Source organism: Trichosurus vulpecula, chromosome 7 (genome assembly GCF_011100635.1).
Source record: "Trichosurus vulpecula isolate mTriVul1 chromosome 7, mTriVul1.pri, whole genome shotgun sequence".
Lineage (NCBI taxonomy): Eukaryota > Metazoa > Chordata > Mammalia > Diprotodontia > Phalangeridae > Trichosurus > Trichosurus vulpecula.
In genome coordinates, this window is record NC_050579.1 from 120,732,179 (window position 1) to 120,752,406 (window position 20,228).

General features: G+C 37.9%; 1 protein-coding gene across 1 annotated transcript in view; it reads right to left on the reverse strand.

The window, feature by feature from the left end:
- Window positions 1-20,228, reverse strand: part of ECT2L (epithelial cell transforming 2 like) — a 96,600-nt gene that overhangs the window by 23,885 nt on the left and 52,487 nt on the right. Inside the window, exons 8-11 of the mRNA XM_036768231.1 lie at window positions 10,158-10,286; window positions 6,313-6,405; window positions 4,297-4,479; window positions 171-274 (exon numbers count right to left, since the gene is read on the reverse strand). Of these exons, the coding sequence (XP_036624126.1) occupies window positions 171-274; window positions 4,297-4,479; window positions 6,313-6,405; window positions 10,158-10,286 (509 nt within the window). The remainder of the gene's footprint in view (window positions 1-170; window positions 275-4,296; window positions 4,480-6,312; window positions 6,406-10,157; window positions 10,287-20,228) is intronic.

Genomic DNA, 20,228 nt, shown 5'->3' on the forward strand with positions numbered 1-20,228 from the left:
TCTGCCCTCTGGGGATCCACCTCCCCACTGTCAGTGGGAATAAGGGAAGTGACCCCAAAGGGATGCTACAGCAACAACCATTTTTAAAAAGCTTAGTTCAAACATTTTGCTTTTGGTGTTTTTGTTTTCATTTGTTTGTTAATGTTGGTTTTCTCCCAGGAAGCACTTACAGATTTCTCCTTTGACAGCTCAATCAATCCATCAGCTAGGACCTGAGCTGTTTCTTGATTAGCGAGAACATTAGCAAGGCTCAGAGAATCAAACATAAACTGCCCTGCAAAGTAAAAGATCACAAACCACATTAGCTATTTAAATGGTGTAACAGAATTTTGTAACTGGGTTTTAAGGGCAGCTAAGTAGCTCGGTGGACAGGGCTCTGGGGCCTCAGACATTTACTAGCTGTGTGACCCTGCGAAAGTCACTTAACCCTGTTTATACCTCAGTTCTTCATCTGAACTGGAGGAAGAAATGACAAACCACTCCACAATCCTTGCCAACAAAACCCCAAATGGAGTCACCAAGAATTGGATACGACTTAACCAACAACCTCAACAAACAGCAACAACCAATGTCAGCCAACAACAACAAATTAATTTTTGATGAAGGTCCCTGTCCACCTACAGGCAGAGATCTTCAATAAAACCTGGTTAAATAAAACATGTGCAAAGGAGGCAGGCAGCTGATTGTATCTTGAGAGTTCCTGTTTTAGTGGAGACAAAAAAAGCACAAAAGCCAAGATACATAGATACAAATACTATTATGCATTATAATATAGAACCAAGACAAAAATGAGGAAACCAACTCTGGCAGTATATCAAAAATACCTATTCTCAAAAAGTCAATACAAAATGAAATTTATAAGGTTCTGGAGGAGAAAGAAGGGGAAGGAAAAGCAGGCACAAGAAAACAAATCAGTAACCTAACATTTTGATTCTGAGACATGGCAAAAATCCTTCTATTTTTTCCTACACATTTGTGCGTAGTTAGGAAACATTTTTAAAAAATCAAATAAAATATCACACACTTCCTCGTTCTTTAAAAAGAAAAATAATGTGTTTAATAACTACTTGTTGCCTTGCTTTAAAAATCAAAGTAAATATATGTAGTTTTGTATATGCAAATGTTATGTATTATGCACATGTACAAAGGTTTACTACATTTAATGAAGTAAATCTAATTTCTATAACTATTTCTACTACTTCTCATTTTCAGAGTATGAACAGCATTTTCTCTTCCTGGTATGAGCCATAATTTCTGTTAAAAAGTTTCACTTCCACTCTTCTCTGGAATTCTAGAAGCAAGAAAGACCACAATACAATGTCACATCTATTTGGTACCATCATTTTCATTCTTTAAAAAAGTATTGATTACCTATTTGTAAAGCAGCAGGGTGAACAGAGGGGAAGTGGGATATGCCCCTGCCTTTGAAAAGTTTAAAATCAAAAGGAAAGGAAGAACCAGGATGTCAAACATTTGTTGGGAAACATAACCTAAGGACACACACACATAAAGCTGTCACAATGCTTGCACACTTTTTGCAATTAGACAAGTAGAGTGTAAGGTACACAGCAGAAAGGACTTGGAGAAGGAAGAGCAAAGGAAAACTGGAAGTTTGATGATCACAGTTTAAGCTACTTGGGGAGAAGCCAGGGAAAGGATCGCCTTGAAGAGAGCATTAATGGTGAAAAAAGTTATCATTTAGGCGAGAGAAAAAGCTTGGGAAACCCCAGATGAAGTTCTAATGGAAAAAGAAAATAAGGTTCAAAGTGGAACCAGCGAAGCTCGTAAATATTACTTTTTCTGAGAAGTTTTAGCCACAAAAATTAATCATGGGACTACACAGGAAGATGTGTTTAGTGAGGTAAGAAAGATAAGGCCAGATAGTGCTGGACCTCAAAGTCCACATTTAAGAGCTTATTTTTCAGTTGGAGAGGGAATTAAAATAACTTTGTTAGGGGTTGGTATGATCTGAATGGTGCTTGGTCAGAATGATTTGTGCAGAAATAGCATATAGGACAAACATGGTGGGAGAAGGACAAAAGAAAAGTGATACAGGGAGTAGCATTGTGATAGTAGAAAGGGGCCTGATCACATACAAGGCTCTTGGACCATAAGGTGGGAGACTGATGAGAGATGAATGATTGCATTTCTAGGAGGCAAAAAGACATATTTGGGGAAGATGTGGTTAAGCTTGTAGTGGCTCCTGTCATCACAGCTGAAGGATTTCCTTAAGCAGTCCTTAAAAAGGAACTTGAGTCCCAGAGGCTCAAGTTTCTACTTGGCTCGGGTTTTAATTGTTCTTTTATATTCTTACCTTTGTCCTACTTACATCTGAGTCTTGGGCATGGGAACAGTATTTTTGAAATAGAAACACAATTTTTTAGCCAAGAGAGTGATTCTTAATGGGGTGTATATACAACAGAGGCCTATCCTCAGAACAATGTTTTCAAGTATATAAAAATAAAATATAAAAGAAAACAATGATATTGATACAAGTTACTAAAATTAAACATAAAAGTTCATGGTCCATGTGTTAAGAATTGTTGGTCCATGACATCCAGATTGCAATTGGATCTGTCAAAGGGAGGGGGAAATTAATTTCAGGAATCTGTTTACCAGCCGATAATTTTGGCTAGATGGGAACTCACCAAGAAACAAAGCCAGCATTCAAGAGAGGCAGGAACAGGTAAAATGTGGAAGGGTAGAACAGGAAAAGCTAAGGGTAGAACTTTGCTAGAGACTTTGCCACACCCCCAATCAAGCAGTTTTCCTTAATTGTAATTTTGGTCGTAGTATTTCCTCACTAAGGAACGCTTAACGACCCTTTCTGTGCAATCTCTGCCACCGGCATTCAAGCTGTTCTCTTTGGCTCTCCATCGTATCATCTCTCCTTGCTCTTATTCTTCAGGTGAGACTCTATCATTCTGCCATGTTAACCTGCTGTCTTTCCTCCTACTAGGCCTCAGAGGCCTTTCCATCCCTTCCACAGTGAACTCCCTCCTTCCTAGAAGTGTGGGGGAGGGTACAGCCAACTGATCCTGCAGCAGGGGACTTGGATTTCAGATCGGTCACTAGTCCATTGTTAGATATGTAAGTCAAATGACGTATATAATAATAATACTAGTAACAATATTTCTTTGGTGCTCGCAATGTGTCAGGCACTGCGCTTACAAACATTTTCTCATCTGATCCTCACAACAACCCTTGGAGAGAGGTGCTATTGTTATCCCTATTTTACAGTTGAGGAAACTGAGGCAGACAGAGGTTAAGTGACTTTCCCTGAGTCACACAGCTAGTATGGGTTGCATCTGAACTCAGGTCTTGAACTCAAATCCAACTAAGGGTGGATTTGAACTCAGGTCTTCCTGACTCCAGGCCTAGTGCTCTGTGTACTATGGTACCGCCTAGCTGCTAGGCTTCAGCATCACAGAATCTCAAAATTGAAAAAGGACTTCAGAGATTATCAATTTCCTTATCTGTAAAATGAGGAGGTTAGACTAAATGATGTCTAAGCTCTAAAATTTTCTCTTTATATGGTCATATGACTGCTTAAAACCCATCTTCTCCATCAATAACCATAAATTTTTTTTCCAATTTTTTAACAATTTGTTTAAAGTTCTGCGTTCCAAATTCCATCCCTCCCTCCCTTCCCTCTCCCCTCCCTGAGATGGTAAGAAATCAGAATATTCACAAATTAAAATTATACCTACCTTAATCACTCAGTATTTATGAATTAGCAAGTTATGAATATTACGAAGATAGAGAACAATATTCATATAGTTCTAATCCAGTTGTTTTAGTTTTATAACTTTCACATGTTCTCACCTGTTCTATGTTTTTCACGCTCATTTGTTGTGTTCACCTTTTTAGAATATACGTTCTATGAGTACCGAGTACCTATCTATTTTCTTTAAATCTCCATATAGCTTCTAGAATAGAACAATGCTCTGTGCCTGGAGGATACTTTCTACTCGTTGTTGTCCCGCTTAGTTACAAAATGAGGGATCATGTTATGGAAGAACTTCAGAGCAAAAGCTAAATCAATATTACAGAGAAGAACACACAAGATCCCAACACAAACTACCCACGGATAGCTGTAAGGGAGATAAAAGACATAAGGGACTAGGTGACACTAAGGAGGCTGAAAAACTAATTTTTACTTAAGATCCTTTCTAATCTGATCTAATTTATTTCCAAAATATTTTTCTTGCTTTCTTATTTAAAAAAAAAATCATCCTAGACATGTAACAACACATTTTGTAGCAAATCTGCAACAGAAGCAGCGTGAAAGCTTACCAAGAATCTTGCCACTGATGGTCCTTTGCAGCTCCTCGAAATGAGGCCTCAGCTGCTTCCGGACTGATTTCAGGGTTTCTTCCAGGAATTCTGTGAAGCTGTGCCATGTCTGGAGCTTGTGGTCACAGAAGTAAATGGAAGGAGGGGAAGTTCCTTGCTTCTGGCCCAGCCAATCACTAAGAACTGACAATTTTTTCTCCTCTTATTTTCAATGACATGGAGTACAGAAGGGACAATTCGACCTCTTGTTAAAGGACAGCCAAACACTGTTCACATAGATGTCTGCTTTATGAGTGAAATGACAGTCTGACTGGTTGACATTCAAGGGTGAAATCAGAGATTTCCTATGTGCCTATCTGTTTTCTTCATCAGGCTCTCATTCAGAGGCCTTAGGTCATTTAACTTAGTCCCCTATTTTATAGATGAGGGATGAGGCCCAGAGAGGCAGATTCTCTTGGGCTTATAATTAAATGTGAGAATATGGCACATTTCTTTTTGACTTGGTCTTTGATTTATTTTGAATCATGTCATATAGTAATAGTATAGACATGACCTTACACTTTCTTACATTGCTGATAATTTATATAGCACTTTAAATTTTGCAGAGCACTTTGCATATATGATCTCACTTGAGCCTCGCAACAATTCTGGTATTATCTCATTTGACTGATGAGGAAATTTGGGCTAAGAAAGGTTAATTTGCCCAGGGTCACATGGCCTGTACATATCTGAGGCAGAATTTGAACTCAGGTCCCCCTAACTCCTAGTCCGGCCAGCACTTCAAGAAGTAGTACTCCTTGATAATGATGAATGTTTTGGAAAGGCTTCATCTAGGATAATCAAATCAAACCAGTTAGATATTTCTTGATGTTAGCTTAAAAGAGGGCTTCATATTTGGTATGGCAGGGCAGTGTGTCAGGTGCAGGAAATACATGTGGAAAAATAAAATGATCCCCTCTCTTAAGGGCTTGTAATCTGTTCTCTCTGAGGCACATATGTATGTGTGTGTGTGTGCGCACATGCACACGAGTGTGCACCTTATCTACATTTTTTGAGGGGGGAGGGCAGGGCAATTGGGGTTAAGTGACTTGCCCAAGATCACACAGCTAGTAACTGTGTCATGTGTGTAAGCCAGATTCGAACTCAAGTCTACCTGGCTCCAGGCCCGGTGCTCTACTCACTGTACCACCTACCTGCCCCCTTATCTACTTTTAAAAAACAAACAAAACAAACCTTGGGGCAGCTAGGTAGTACAGTAGATTGAGCACCAGCCCTGGAGTCAGGAGGGCCTGAGTTCAAATTCGACCTTAGATGCTTACTAGCTGTGTGACCCTGAGGAAGTCACTCAACCCTGACTGCCTACAAACGAACGAACGAAAAAAACCCGACCCTGGTTGGTGCAAGTTTATGCCACGGTTTTATGATATAGCATTCTATCAGAGGAAGAAAATAATCCTGTCCATACTAGAAATCATTGTGTCCGTGTAATGTTAATAGTAATGGCTTGAATTCTACTGATGTCTCCTCAAACAGGGTTTAACCAGGGGTAGTTTGATAAGGTTGATATATTGAATTAAAATGAGCTGTGATTTTAACATCAAACAAACTCAAGATCCATTTATTTTTGGTTAAACCCAAATGGGGAAAGACAGTATGGGACAATGGGTAGACCTGGATTCAAATCCAGCCTCTAACACATGCTGACTGTGTGACTTCAGGCTAGACACAACTCCTCAGTGGTCCAGGCTGCTCTATTTGGCTCTGCAAGCTACCCTGGTAGAGCTTGAGTCTTCCTGACTCCAAGTGCCTCGTGGCTGCATGAACCTTGCCACAGTATAGAAAAGGGATAGTATTCCTTTAATGAAAGGCTAAATTAAAGTCACTTATGCCAGCAGTAGCTAGTTGCCATTTATGTTAGGGATCTGTTCTTTCTCTGTGACTGTTCTGTTTTGAGATTTTTCCAGAGGGGAAGTTGGGTGAGGTGGGTGGGGAATCAGTTCCTCAGCCAATACTTACTGTGTTGGTAGGATCCAGTTGCTATCCCAGTAGGGGAGCTAAACATTGTTCCAGTCAACTGAGACAGCTGGGAAAGGACTTTGGTGCCTGCCTCTGCAAAGTCAGAAGTACTTCTATTAGTTTATAGCCACTGCCAGGGAATGATTAAATATTACTGAGAAAGCACAGTGAATGGGCTAAATCCATTAATAGTGCTCTTTCTCAATTCAACTACTATTAGGAAGCTGAGACCAAAAGCTTTCACAGAGTTATCCTTAAAGGCTGAACACAAACACTTCTTTTCTCTGCTTCTATTTTAGAAAGTCAAAACATATCCCCCCCCCCCACTTTTTTTCCCCAGAAGGATATGCTTGTTTAAAATTTAGGAAAATTGAAGTAGATTTATTTTCTGACTAGAGGCAGATATTAGACATTTAAAATGGCCCAATCTAAGTTTGATTTAGTGTCACAAAATCCAAACAGGTCAATCTGAATCATAAGCAGACATTAGGGATGAGTGTAGTCAGTGGTTACAGCTTACAATATGTTTCCTTCCCCAGGGTATAATTGACTGTCTTTGAAATTGAGGTAATTACAATGGCATAGCCTAAGACATTTAATGTTCACTCTTTCTATTAACGCTCTACCAATCAATGCTCTAAATGGCTGCAGTTATTACGCAGAACTAGCAGCTGTGAAGGTGGACTCCCTCACTCCTTTTTTTAGTCTAAGTGTCCTTTAGTCAGGCTCATAGCTTTTATCTCTGCTCTCAGGAAGATTGAACCCTTCCCCCCCTCCCCAATTCATAAGACTTTCTGTCAGTCCAGAAAATGATTTCTAAAAGTTAATTAGGTCTGATAAAATTCTATTGGTCAAGCAAAACATGGACGGGCTCCCCTGCATTCACAAAAGTTACCTCAGGCCCTTTCTATTTCTTCTCCTCTGATTACTCTGTGAGGAAAAAAAAAGCATCTAACTATAGCTAATAAACTCAAAGACTTCCCTCAAGGTTCCCAAGAAAACAAACAAAGACTGAATACAATGAATAGGCAGAAAATACTATGTTTATTTTAGGGCTGATGCTTAGCTTTCAGAGGATCTGGCCTGAATTATTGTAAATACCCTACCTTTGTAGGTCATGGATAATAATCTACATTTAACAAGTTTCCCCTGACCCTTGGAATATATGAAAATCTGTTATGTACCAGTAGACTGAGTGTCCTTCCCACTCCCTTTCCCATTGGTTGCTATGCTAGAAAAGCTAATGATGTGTTTCACATATGGTAGAAGAAGATGCTGCTTCCAGTTCACAGGTCTCTTTGGATGAGGCTTCTGAAAAGACAAGATGTGCCTGAAGGAAGGGAGTGGAGAAAGGGAGAATTTTCCCTACCTCAGCCTAATGGCCAGGCCAGACTCTTCCAGGACCCCAGTCTCCAAGGAAGTCATGGATTCAATTAGCCATGTTTGTACCAAAGACCCCTGGTTGCTTTCTCCTTCTTTTATATTTCCTTTTCTCTATCACTGACCTTGTGAACTTCAAAAGGTCCTGGAAGGCCTCCAGGTGCAAGAGGCAAGGACAGAGTTCACCAGGCAGTTTTGATAAAGTAGCACTGGCAGGTCTGGGCTTCTGACAAGGAAAGTACTTGCGTCATTGATCAGATCCCTGGAAAAATGATCCCACTTGGTGTTTGGTTCATGCCCAGTGGAGGTGAAATGTCAACTAGCTAATTAACAATCTTGCAAAAATGTTTAATGCTAAATATGATCCTTCCAACCTACTGTATCACCAAGGGATAATTTACCATATTTTGTTCCAATTATTCTATGATTCTTTATTGCTTATTATTCCTTTTTCTGTGTAGGAGTAAATTACCTGTTCCATACTTTCTTCATTTTTCTCCATTGAATGTTTTTTTTTTTTTTTACTTTCCCCCTTGCTGGGGAGAAGCCTTGGACTTCAAGCCAACAACAACTTCTATATTTAGCTACTCTATTAGTAGCAACGAGGGTGGGGAGTGAAGAGCCAATGAATGGAAGAATTACAAAGTTTTTTCCCCCTGTTGAGAAGTCAGGCAATTCCAAAGCAATGAGTCCAGGGCCAACAGTGATGACAGGTAAAAGACAGGGGTTAGAGCAAGCTGTCATCCCCTAAGGCCTCAGCCAAGCAGAGTCATTCACTGTACTGTAAACAAATCTTTAAATGACCAGATGTGGGACCTCTAGTTAAGATGGCTACTTGAATGAAGGCAGACTGCCTGACTCCCATATACTTACTCTAGCAAAAACCTAACAATAGGTCAAATGACGATCAAGAAATCCACTGAAAAAAACTATCATAAGTAACTTCATCTACCTCAGAACTCAATAAAAAAATCAACCAAAAAAAACTTCAGAGGCAGTAAGAAAGGGGATCCACCAGAAAAGCCAGGATCAGCACAAGCAAACAAGACAGAAGCCTCCCTGTAGACACCTGTAGCCCTCAAGACTTGATAGCTGGAGGCAGCAAGAACAGAGGGCTCCCAGGAGAAAACCCCACAATGTGGACCTGGGAAGCAAAGAGGAGCAGCAGTACTCAGTCCAGAATTGACAACCTAGGATAGGGGTACTGTTATAAATCAGAGATACCCCAAAATCCAACCTAAAAGAAGACTGACTGCACAACTGTAGGCAAAAACTTAAAGAAAAAAGTGGGTTTTCCATAAGGATTATAAGAATAACTGGAGGAAGTGAAGCAAGGAGTTAAAAAAATAAAATAAAAGTTCTGGAGAAAATAATCGGAAGGAGAATAAATAATGTAGAAAAGATAAATGGTAAAACTTACCTTTTGGGTAATTAGAAGAAAATTAGAAGAGACCAAACAGAAATTAATGACTCTATGCAACAATAACAAATATTTAAATAAAATCTTGTGTGGCTGAAACTTTTTCTTTTTGAAATTAGTTTCAAATTTGTATGAAAGTTGTAGGTTCTAGATGGGCTAGCATCTAAAAGCACATATGCTACGATCATTATTCAGGCACAACAAACGTGTGTGGTTGTGTCATTTCGGTTCAATCCAAGTCTAGGATATAGACTCTGTGGCAATACTGGTGAGAGTTCTGTGAAGTGGGCATGAGGGACTGTGTAAACTTCATAGAGAAAGGATAGGCAAAGTGCCACTTGGGCTTTTATCAACACCCTCTCCTACTTCACACCTCTGCTGGAGAAATGGTGTGATTAATGATTAGAAGAAGGCATATATGCAGGAGGCTTCTTTGTAACCTACAAGTTTTTGCTTTCTCTCAGTCCTTACTGAGAACAGTATTTTCTACTTGGTCTAATCCCTCTCTGCAAATTCAAATAACTCAGCATTAACAGTATAAAGAAGAAGAGATAATGTCCTATGAGTAATGGCTTGACCTAATTCCAGAGTCGCAACTAGTGTGGAGTGAACAGATCTTTGTTCCAGGAAACCAATGGGAGTGGGGGAGGGCATTTTCCATGAAGTGTCTACCAACCTGGTACTTCAACTCATGATCCTCCACTGGCTCAAAATGCTACACTCAGGCTTTTGTTGCCATAACACCCTCTTCAAGGGCTGGCCTCTTCTGGCCTAGTTTCCCCTCAACAAATCTCCAGGATACCACAATCTGACTCTGGGAGAAACGATCAGACCTCCTCCCAACACAACCCCATGTGGTTGAACCATCCTCTCTCTTTCTATCACTGTACTCTCGCCCTCTGCCACTGTTTCTTATGTCACCTGTTTTTGCCCCAGGTGAAAGAAATTTCTAATTATGGCTCTGCCTAGTGCTAACTTCATAAATTATCATTGTAAAATTGGGGTAGGACTGCTATATTCCAATTAAAGCTTGGCAAAGACTGACCTGATGCTGCCAGAGGGACAAAGATATCAACATGACCACCTTCTTCTTGAGTAGCCACATAGCTTCCAAGTTTCTCCCAAAAGTCTCGCACCTCAGGGGTCAGCACATTTTCAACACCAATTGTATAGCCTGATTAAAAAAAATACATTTGGTATTGTTGTACCAGAAGCGAGCGAGACACACCACAGAGTATAAGTTTTAAGTGGAGAATTTATTAGCCGGCGGCCATCGGGGTACGGCACCACAAATCAATGGCAAATGTGTTGGGGTGATGGCTTGGTTTATATAGGATATGGGGGTACAGAGTAGGGGGGAAGAGGAACAAAGGTCCTGGCTGATCAAAAGATTCAGTCAGGTTATCGTACTAGTGGGATAATCTCATTTACATTCCTTGGTGGAGTCACAGAGTCCCAGGGATATCTCCCAGGAAGGGTCTATCAAGTTATCTCTCAGTGGGATGGTCCTATCTATTGACATTCCAGGAAGGAGTCACCGGATCCTAGGGGGCTCCTCAGTAGCTAGGAGTTACTCAGGGGTTCCTAATTTTCCTTGTATTACAGTATAATATCATAGCCAAGAGCTTTGTTTTTGCATTTTGTCACATGAGAAAAAAACAACACTCTCAGATCATTAAAAGTCACTTTACAGGTCTCACTCTATAGGAAATGTGCCAAGTTAGCTTCCATGTTTAATATCATTGCCAAAATGTATAGACCATATTAACAGATCAATCACTTATTCACTCAGCAAATATTCAGTTGACATTTATTAAGCACCTGCTCTGTACAGATTAGGGACTAGGGGAACATGCTGAGGTTACATATACTAGTATCCTTTCCCACATAGAGTTTTCAGTCTATTAGGAAGATAAGACACAAACATAATACCACTAAAATAAATAGATCTATGGTCTCATCATATGTGAGCATAGAACATAGGCAGTCAAGGGAAAGCCCAATGAGAATACGCCCTGAGTTTTTACTGGCACTTCTAGCTCATTCTTTGTGAATATCCATGGATTTCATCAACTTGGGTGTGACTCCCAACAATGTTATTCTCATCCATTCCTGCCCAACTATCCTGTGAGATGCTTCTCCTTTTCCTATATAAAATTTCCCTATGTTTTCTACATGTCATATCACAAAATCTATGAGTTGGGAAGGACCTTAGAACTCATCTAGTCCAACCTATACATGACAGAATATCAACCACAACATATATGCCTGAACAAGTGGTCATCCAGTCTGTGCCTAAAGACCTACCTTCAAGGAGGGGAAATCTACCATCTTTTAAGGCAAACCATTCAATTTTTTTTGACAATTCTAATTGTTAGTAAGTTTTTTCTGATCATAAGGCTAAATTGAATTCTTTGCAACTTCAAACCATTCCTCTGGTTCTGCCCTCTGATGCCAAACAGAACAAATTTAACCATTCTTTCACATGAAAGCCCTTCAACTATTTGAATACAGTAATCATTCCTCCTTAGTGAAATTATCACTAAGGTAAGTCAAGAAGTTATTAACTGCTTTGATCTTGGGAGGGGTGAAAGAGAGAGACACATTCAGATAGATACAGACTTACATAGATGCTGGAGCTAGCTTTCCTTGATTTCTGGGAGACAACTGTCAAATTTTCAGTGTGAACATTTATACTTCAGATCAGCAAATACTAGATACAAATAAGGGCTTGATTTATTATTTTGTTGATTGTCTGGACTTAAGCAATGGAGGAAATACTAATAATGCAGATTAAACTTTAAAGTATGTCATGCATTCATTTATCTCCTTAGAAAGCTGGTTGTTAAACATTTACCAGCACACCCTTGGTTTTATTCCACTAAATCTTAATGATACCTATGAAGTTAGATTTGCTCCTTGTGTTAAGACCTCTAGTTCCACTTGTTTGTTGCCTAAACTTTAGGGATTTGTGTATAGATAGTGGAGGCCACAGGTTTTACTATTGATTCCTTCCTTGGGTTTTGACTTCTGTAAATCTCTTCGTGTTTCAGTCATTAGTCTTCCTTCTTTGAGGCCACTGCCTATGATGTCTAACTTTAAGGATATACACACACAGGTCGTGTCTTCCCTTTCCCATCTTTTTTAGTTTAAAGCTCCTTTGATTAGATTTGCAAGATGCCTGTTCTTGCCATGTGTTTCTCCATTGCCCTCCATGTTACATTCATTTTTAACCTTTCAGCAACCATACTGTCCCATAACTCACAATCATACACTACCAGTAGAATATTGGCATTGAAAAGGTGGGCCTTTATTTTCTAGAAGGTGAAAGCTTTGAAATTTCCTGAAAGCAATCTAGTTTTCTTCCTCCTGTTTGATTCTTGCTCAATTTATTGTGCGCTTGTACTGTTCAAGATTATGTGTGTATATATATATATATATACACACATATATATATATAGTCCATACTGATGTATAGTATCATTCTATAGGTTGTCTAACTGTAAGTCACAATCTGGACAATTGGACATTCACTTTTATTAGAGGGAAAGCCAGGCCAAACTCTTTTGATTGGTTATCAAGCTCTTCCAGGAAGTTCTACAATGCTTCAAGCTTTGACGTAACCAGAATCATGTCAAAAGGAATCCTTCTTCATCATGGACTCTGGGCAGGCTCTCCTCTAAGGCAGTGGAAAATACCATTGATATTTATGGTCTTATGACTCACCTAATGCTGATGATTAGAGGGTGATGAAACAAGGTTATTGCTATTATTATGTCTTTCAAGGAATTTTACATAATTTTGATATATGAAGGGAAGACATCTTGTTGGAAGAGTGTCTTTAAGGCAGCATTTTACTCTACCACATGTATTTTTAAAAATAATTAACCAAAAATAAGTACAGTGGATTCTTGTCTTCTCTAAATCTTTCATTCAATAATATGACAGTAAAGATAGGGTCTATGGTGGAATATCCCTTGAGAAAGCCTACCTGTCCTCCATTCTGTATTCTAATCAAGCATGTCCTTGATATATATATATATATATGTATATGTGTATATATATGTATATGTGTATATATATGTATATATATGTATATGTGTATATATGTATATGTGTATATATATGTATATGTGTATATATATACATACATACATGCATACATACATAATATATATGTAGATAGATAGATGAGTCTCATAAACATTTTGTATAGATGGAAAAGTAGATAGATAAGTCAGAATGTTTGATAGGCTACATTTTTCACTTAATAAGGAATGAGATTTTTTTCTCATGCCTTTGGTACCTTCCCCTCCTTCAGATATCTTTTCTATTGCTCTCACAATCATGTTATCTCCTGCACATGTATACTTGTTACAATCCAGCCACTTTCCCCAACTTTGTTCTCTTTAGTGATATTTATATTTCTTTTATAAACACTTTGGGGAATGTGATGTTAAAATTCTAGTATGATAACAATTGTTCTTCACGTTTTAAAAAGTTCAATTTTTCATAAAAATGTTTGCTAATTTTTACCATTTTCTTCTATTTTTTGCCTTCCTCTCATTTTCATATTTAAATGACCATGGGTGACTGGTTATCTAGAATCAGGATTTTAGGTCTGTCTTATCTTGTGCTTCTAGAGAGTTTGTCATTACTTCAAAGGCCTATGGGTAAACTAGTTATGAGGAGATTTTGCTAACCTGAAGAAATTATGAGTAGGAGAAATTTTCTTTCCCATGAGAAACTTTGCTGTCTTCAAGTAGAACAATAGAAAGCACCTGCACAATTTGTAATACTCATTCTCTGAATGTTCTAATCATGACCTGGTCATTGTGTCTTCTCACTGTACCTTCATCAATCTCCTAACTTTGTGCCACCCTTCCCCAGACGACTGTGCATCTTTGTTTGAATTTTGTCATGTCCAAAGGTTATACAATTTCAGCCTTGCTCTGACTCAAGAAGGAGCTTTTATTTCATGGTGCTAATATTCTATGTATGTGTTTGAAATGCTTTCCCCTCTATAACTTTAAGTTATAAAGAATAATGCCTTTGTTAAGTCAACATGGTAGAGTACTGAATCAATTCTTCAATCCTCTTTTGGATCTCTAATCAAGCCTTTTAAAAACTGGTTTTACCTTCCATTGTTTCTCTTTTATTTATGGAAAAGCATTGCTCACAATCTTCTACCATCCTTCTCCATAAAATTTTATAAATGAGTTTATATTCTAAGCCATTGTGACCTTTGGGAGGCAGTATAGTACAATGTAAAGGGCCCTGGCTCAGAAGTCAGAAGACCTAGGTTGACATCTTGTTCCTGATGCTTACCACCTGTGTTCTTGGGCAAATCATTTAATCTTCCTTGGCCTTAGTTTCCTCATCTATTAAATTAGTTAAAATTAGAAGGGAAATGGGTAACTGGGGAAAAAATCTTTGCAGAAAGCTTCTCTGATAAAGGTCTCATAACCAAGATATACTAGGAGGTGATGAAAATTTACAAAAGTAAGAGCCATTCCCCAATAGATAAATGGTCAAAGGGTATATGAACAGGCAGTATTCAAAGAGGAAAAAATCTAAGCTCTCAACAACCATATGAAAATATACTCTAATTCATTTAATAATTAGAGATATGCAAATTAAAGGAACTCATACTCATCAGACAGAAAGATCATGAAAGAAAAAAAAGACGGATATCAGAGGGATCTATGGGAAAAGATGCATACTGATGTACTTTGTTGATGGAGCTGTGAATTGGTCCAGCTATTCTGGAAAGCAGTGTGGAACTATGCTCCCAAAGTTACTAAATTGTAAATACCTTTTGATTCAGCTACACCATTATTAAAACTATACCCCCAAAGAGATCAAAGAAAGAAGAAAAGGCTACATAGGTATAAAATTATTTATAGCAGCTTTTTCATAATAGCTAAAAACTGGAAACTAAGGGACTGTCGTATTGAGGAATGGATAAATTATGGTATAAGAATATAATAGAATATTATTGTACCATAAAAATAATGAAATGGACAGGCCAAACTGAGGAGGCTTCCATCAACTGGTGAAGAGCAAAGTGAGCAGAACTAGGAGCGCAATTTGTACAATGATAACATTGTATAGAAACACAACTTTGAAATACTTAGAACTCTGGTCAATGAAATGCTAAACCATGAATCTAGAAGATTAAAGATAAAAACCATCACTTTCCTCTTGCCAGAGAGGTGATGAACTTAGAATGCAGAGAGAAATATAAATATTCAGTAATGGTCAGTACGGAACTTTGTTTTGTTGGACCATATACAGACAGGATGCATTTTTGTTGGATGGCCTTTCAGGTTCTTTCTACTACCAGATCTATGAGCCTGTATCTCTTTGCTTGGAGAGTAAGTAGATCACTTGCTGACTAAAGACCTTTTAGGCTCTTTTGGTCTCCTGGCAATAGGGCAATTGATTTGTCAGCTAAACTTTCTATATATGTCTCTACATAATTTTTTTTCTACTCACATCCCATGTTCCACAATCAATAACTTGTTTGAATAAATCAGGATTAGTTTCTGTTGCATACTATACTTTTCATTTTTATTCATTTTACATTTGTATTAATTTTGATCTTTGTTTTAAGACATTAGTGGTCTGACTGTATACAAACAGCTGATTCAGAAACGATTCATATCTCTTATTTCTGGTACCTACTTATTCTTTCCTTGAAGAACATATTCATGACACATAGGCATATCAAAGTATATACTGATTTAATTTGGAGGATCTTATTGAATTCTTTGTTGAGTTTCTCTGCCTCTGCATCTTATGTAGCAGATGTTGGTGCATAAACTAAAATTATTTTCATGGTGGTCCTTTTACAAATACTTATCACAAACACTGTAGTACAATACAACCAAATGTCCTATGAAATGAGGTTTCTTGTTACCTTTAAGCTCCCAATAAAACCAACTTTGCCAGCTCTTCTATTTACCCTCTTCAAGAATCTCTATGTCATCTCTTCCTTTTAGTTACAACTTCATTCTTCTGGTTTAATTTAAAGTAAAAATGCCAAGACTGATATAATTTATTTCCCCCAAACCTTCATTCCTTGGTCATTGGACAGGTATCTCCCACTTAAAATACCAATATCTGTGTTAAAATTTATAGATGGTTTAAAATCCATGATTTTTAGTACTTTCTATTTCTTTCTCCACTATTCTGCCACTTTCACTGCAGAGGCAGGAGGGGACTATTTTGCCCTCTTGGGACTGAGGGCTATTTTGCATTTTTTTATACAGGTAACTGTGGTACACATTATTACGTGATAACTGTGCTATCATAGCACTACCAAAAATGCTTTTGGAAACTATCATAACTCTTGCTTTCTCTGGACCCATCTCTCATTACACTGTGAAACACTGTATACTCAGAGTTCAGAAGGCTGTAACTACTCATTAAATAATTATTTATTGAAAACCTATTATGTGCAAAGCATTGTGCTATACATCATGGAAAATACACATAAGACAATATTATCCATCAAAGAGTTTATAGATGCCTACACAAAAAATTATAATACAATGTAGACTAAAAATACAGTGAGTGCTCCAAAGTGGTAAGTTAGTAAAGAGAATGGAGCCATTACTTCTAGAAGATCAGAGAAGACTTTAGGAAGGAAATTGCATTTGAGCTAAATCACAAAGAGTATATAGAAATTAGACAGGTAGAATGAGAATGGGGCAGAAGGGCATCTTAAGTAGAAAGAACAGAACGATCAAAGGGATGTAGGTAGAAAACTGAAAAGCATATTTGGGGAATAGCAACTTCCCAGACTAAAGGACGGATTGTGCTTTTTTTTTAAAAGAAGACATTTATTAAGCACCTGCTATGTGCCAGACACTATGCTAAGTGCTTTACAAATATTATCTCATTCGATCCTCCAAACAACCCTGAGTAATATCCCTATTTTACAGTTGTGAAAATTGAGGCAAAAAAGGTTAAGTGACTTGCCCAGGCTCACACAGCTAGAAAGTGTCTGAGGCCAGATTTGAACACAGATCGTTCTGATTCCAAGCCCAAATTTCTATCTACTACCCTAGTGAAAAACAAAAGTTAGAAAATAAATTAGATTTTGATCATAAAGGTTTTGAAAGCCAGGTAAATAAAATGTGAGTATTATTTTGTAGATAATAAGAAACCATTGAAGGTTCTTGGCAAGAGGTGGTGACCACTTTAGAGATATGTTTTAGGAAGGTTAATATCACTATAATATCAAAGGGGACTGGAGGCAGGAAAACTAGTTAGGCGATTTTCAGAAGTTCAAGTAAGAGGTCATGGGGGGATGAACTAGGGTAGCAGCAGTGAGAATGGAAAGAAATTACATGTTTCAGAGATATTATAGAGGGAGAAATTTCAGGAATTATTGACTGAGTGGACTGGAGTTGGAGGTGAAAGAGAAAATGAAGGAGAAGGAAGAATTAAAGCTGACTCTAAGATTTCAAGCTTGAGTGAATGGGAGCATGGTGGTGCAACCAAGAAAAACAGGAGAATTAGGAGGGAGAACACCACACTGTGCTGTCTCTTTCATGAAGCTTCAGAATTCTAGGGTCAAGTTCCCAGCAAATATATGTGTCAATAAAGATAAATCAAAGAGAAGTAAAGAGTTCAAGACAAAAATAAAACTCTCAGGACTTTATAAAGATGAATCAAGCAAGAACTTCTTTCCTCTCTCATTCCGAGAGCTCTAAGTGATGGTTGCACTAAATCACATTGACCTGAGAAGCCTATTCCACTAAGAAAGTGTATTGGGAATCAAGATGGGCTCTTAGCACTTATTCAACCAAGTGCCCTTGGAGAGTTTGGCCTTTGTTTCCTTGATTAAATTCGGAGTCTATGATGGCCTCCTTGCCTCAAGGGAAAGCCTAGTTTACATGGGTTTGAGTGACATGTTTATGACATCAGAGGCTTTTAGACCACATGGGTTTAAGTAGCATTTTTGTGACGATTTTAGGTCACATAGGTGAGACACATGTGTGACTCACCTTTGACCCTGAACTAGATACATATAACCAGGAGTTGGCTTTCTTTTTTCGGAGCTATGAGCTGCAGCAGTAGTGACACATGACTCTGAACCAGCCATTGTCAAGCTCCTGGCTGAACTCAGATGTTGGTAACTATGAATTGTATTTGGTCTGTTTATAAATGTATGTTTGTAATTTGTTTGTATTTGCTCTGAAGTTCAGGGTGCTGGCTTTTTCCCCTGAACTAAGTGAATGATATTTGTATGCTGGATTAAAGTAAGATTGTTAACCTCTTAATGTTGCTTTCCTTAGTAAAGCAGATCAAAAGACCCTGGGCTTGCAGCGTTCTGTGAGCTGGTTGTTGTTGGTTTTATACCCCGCCAGCAGCTGCTAGCTGAATTGTTACAACAGAAAGAAAAAGGTATGTTGCTTGGCTGCTGTAAAGGAATAAGAAGGTTTAGGTAAAAGAATCTGATGGTTTCACACTTTAATACCAGTCGAAGGCCCCAGGGAGTGAGTGGCAGTGGGCCACTGGGCAGTGGGCACCAGTGTGGTGCTTGCTGATCAGCATAATACTCTAGTACTAAGAATGAGGCAGGCTAGCTACCCAAGAGCTCTGTGGCATATGCATGTGATGGAATATTATTGTGCCATAAGAAATTATGAAAAAAATTATTTCGGAAAATCCTAGATAGTATGAACTGAAGCAGAGTAAAGTGAGCAGAACCAGGAAAACAATTTATACAAAGACTGTATACAACATTGTAAAGAAAAACAACTTTGAAAAACTTAAGGACTAATTAAAGTTATGACCAACAATATTTCAGAAGACTAATGATGAAACATATTACCTACCTCTTTATGGAGTGGTGATGGACAAAAGATTTAGAGATGTAAACTTTTGGATGTGATGTCCGTAGCAATCAGTTCCTTGACTACGTCTATTTGTTAAAAAGGGTTTGTTTTCTTTCTTTCTCTCCATTTTCAATTGGGGGTAAGGATTCTGGTTGGGGTAGTTAGCAATTGTGATGCAAAAAAAAGAAGGCCCTTGTAACATTTAAAAAAAATGCACAGAAGAGAATGGAAAGAAATTCAAAAGAAAACACAGAGAAGCAGGGTAGATTTGAAAGTAATGTATTAGAATTTATCATATATTTTACAAAATGGTATGAAGTAGAGATTCATGGTTTCCTATGGAATCCTCTTCTTATGTTCTTTTGTAAATACTAAAATGTTCTTTTTTTAGTGTTTAAATTCAGAATAATTTTTTTAAAAAGAAAAAGATTTAAATTAATTGGCAATGGATGTGAAACATTGTCTTATTGATACATGAACAATATAGTACATAAAAGGAGAAGGAAAATAAGTTCTGTTTAATAAAAATTGCTAGCATTTGTGTGTAAGGAAACAGTTTTCAGATAGGTTGTGAACAGTTTAGTTGTAAAAGGTAAAAAATGAACTATGGCATCAACACGAAGGCTCAAATCACCTAATGATGGTTGTAGAGTGATGCCCTCTTTTGAATGTAAACAGTTTGATGACTTGAAAAGGCAGAGGAGATTTTATTCAGTAAAAGCTGCTAAAATTTAATTATGAAGAAACATAGTTGAAAGCACCAACTGTTAATGTGAAGATCTTTGAAAACTATGGAATGACTAGAGCTGCTGGGCATGTGGTCCTTCAATTTGCATTTAATGGTTTTAAGATTTAAGACAGGGCTGTCCAACCTTGATTTTTATTGAAACAATAGACAATATATTTTGATTTGCCATTTTAGTGAGAGCTCTGTGGTAGCTCGGCCTTGTTTACTAAAGCACTTATGTAAATTTCAATGCTTGTAGGCGGGCTGCATAAATTGCACTGTGGGCTGCATGCAGCCTTCGAGCTGCACTTTGGACAGCCCTGATTTAAGAGGACAAAACTCTCAAAATGAAAAATCATTTAATTGTTTGGAGACTGGGATGATCAAATAAGTATTGTTGATTTCATAGTGGATATTTGGCAATTTTTAATCTTAAAAGTGAAAGGTGAATCTCTGAGAATCAGGAGGCTCTGATTTAAGCCTGTGATGTGTATTAAAAGTAAGTGAAGATGTTAAAGAAGCTTGAATGGAGTGATCC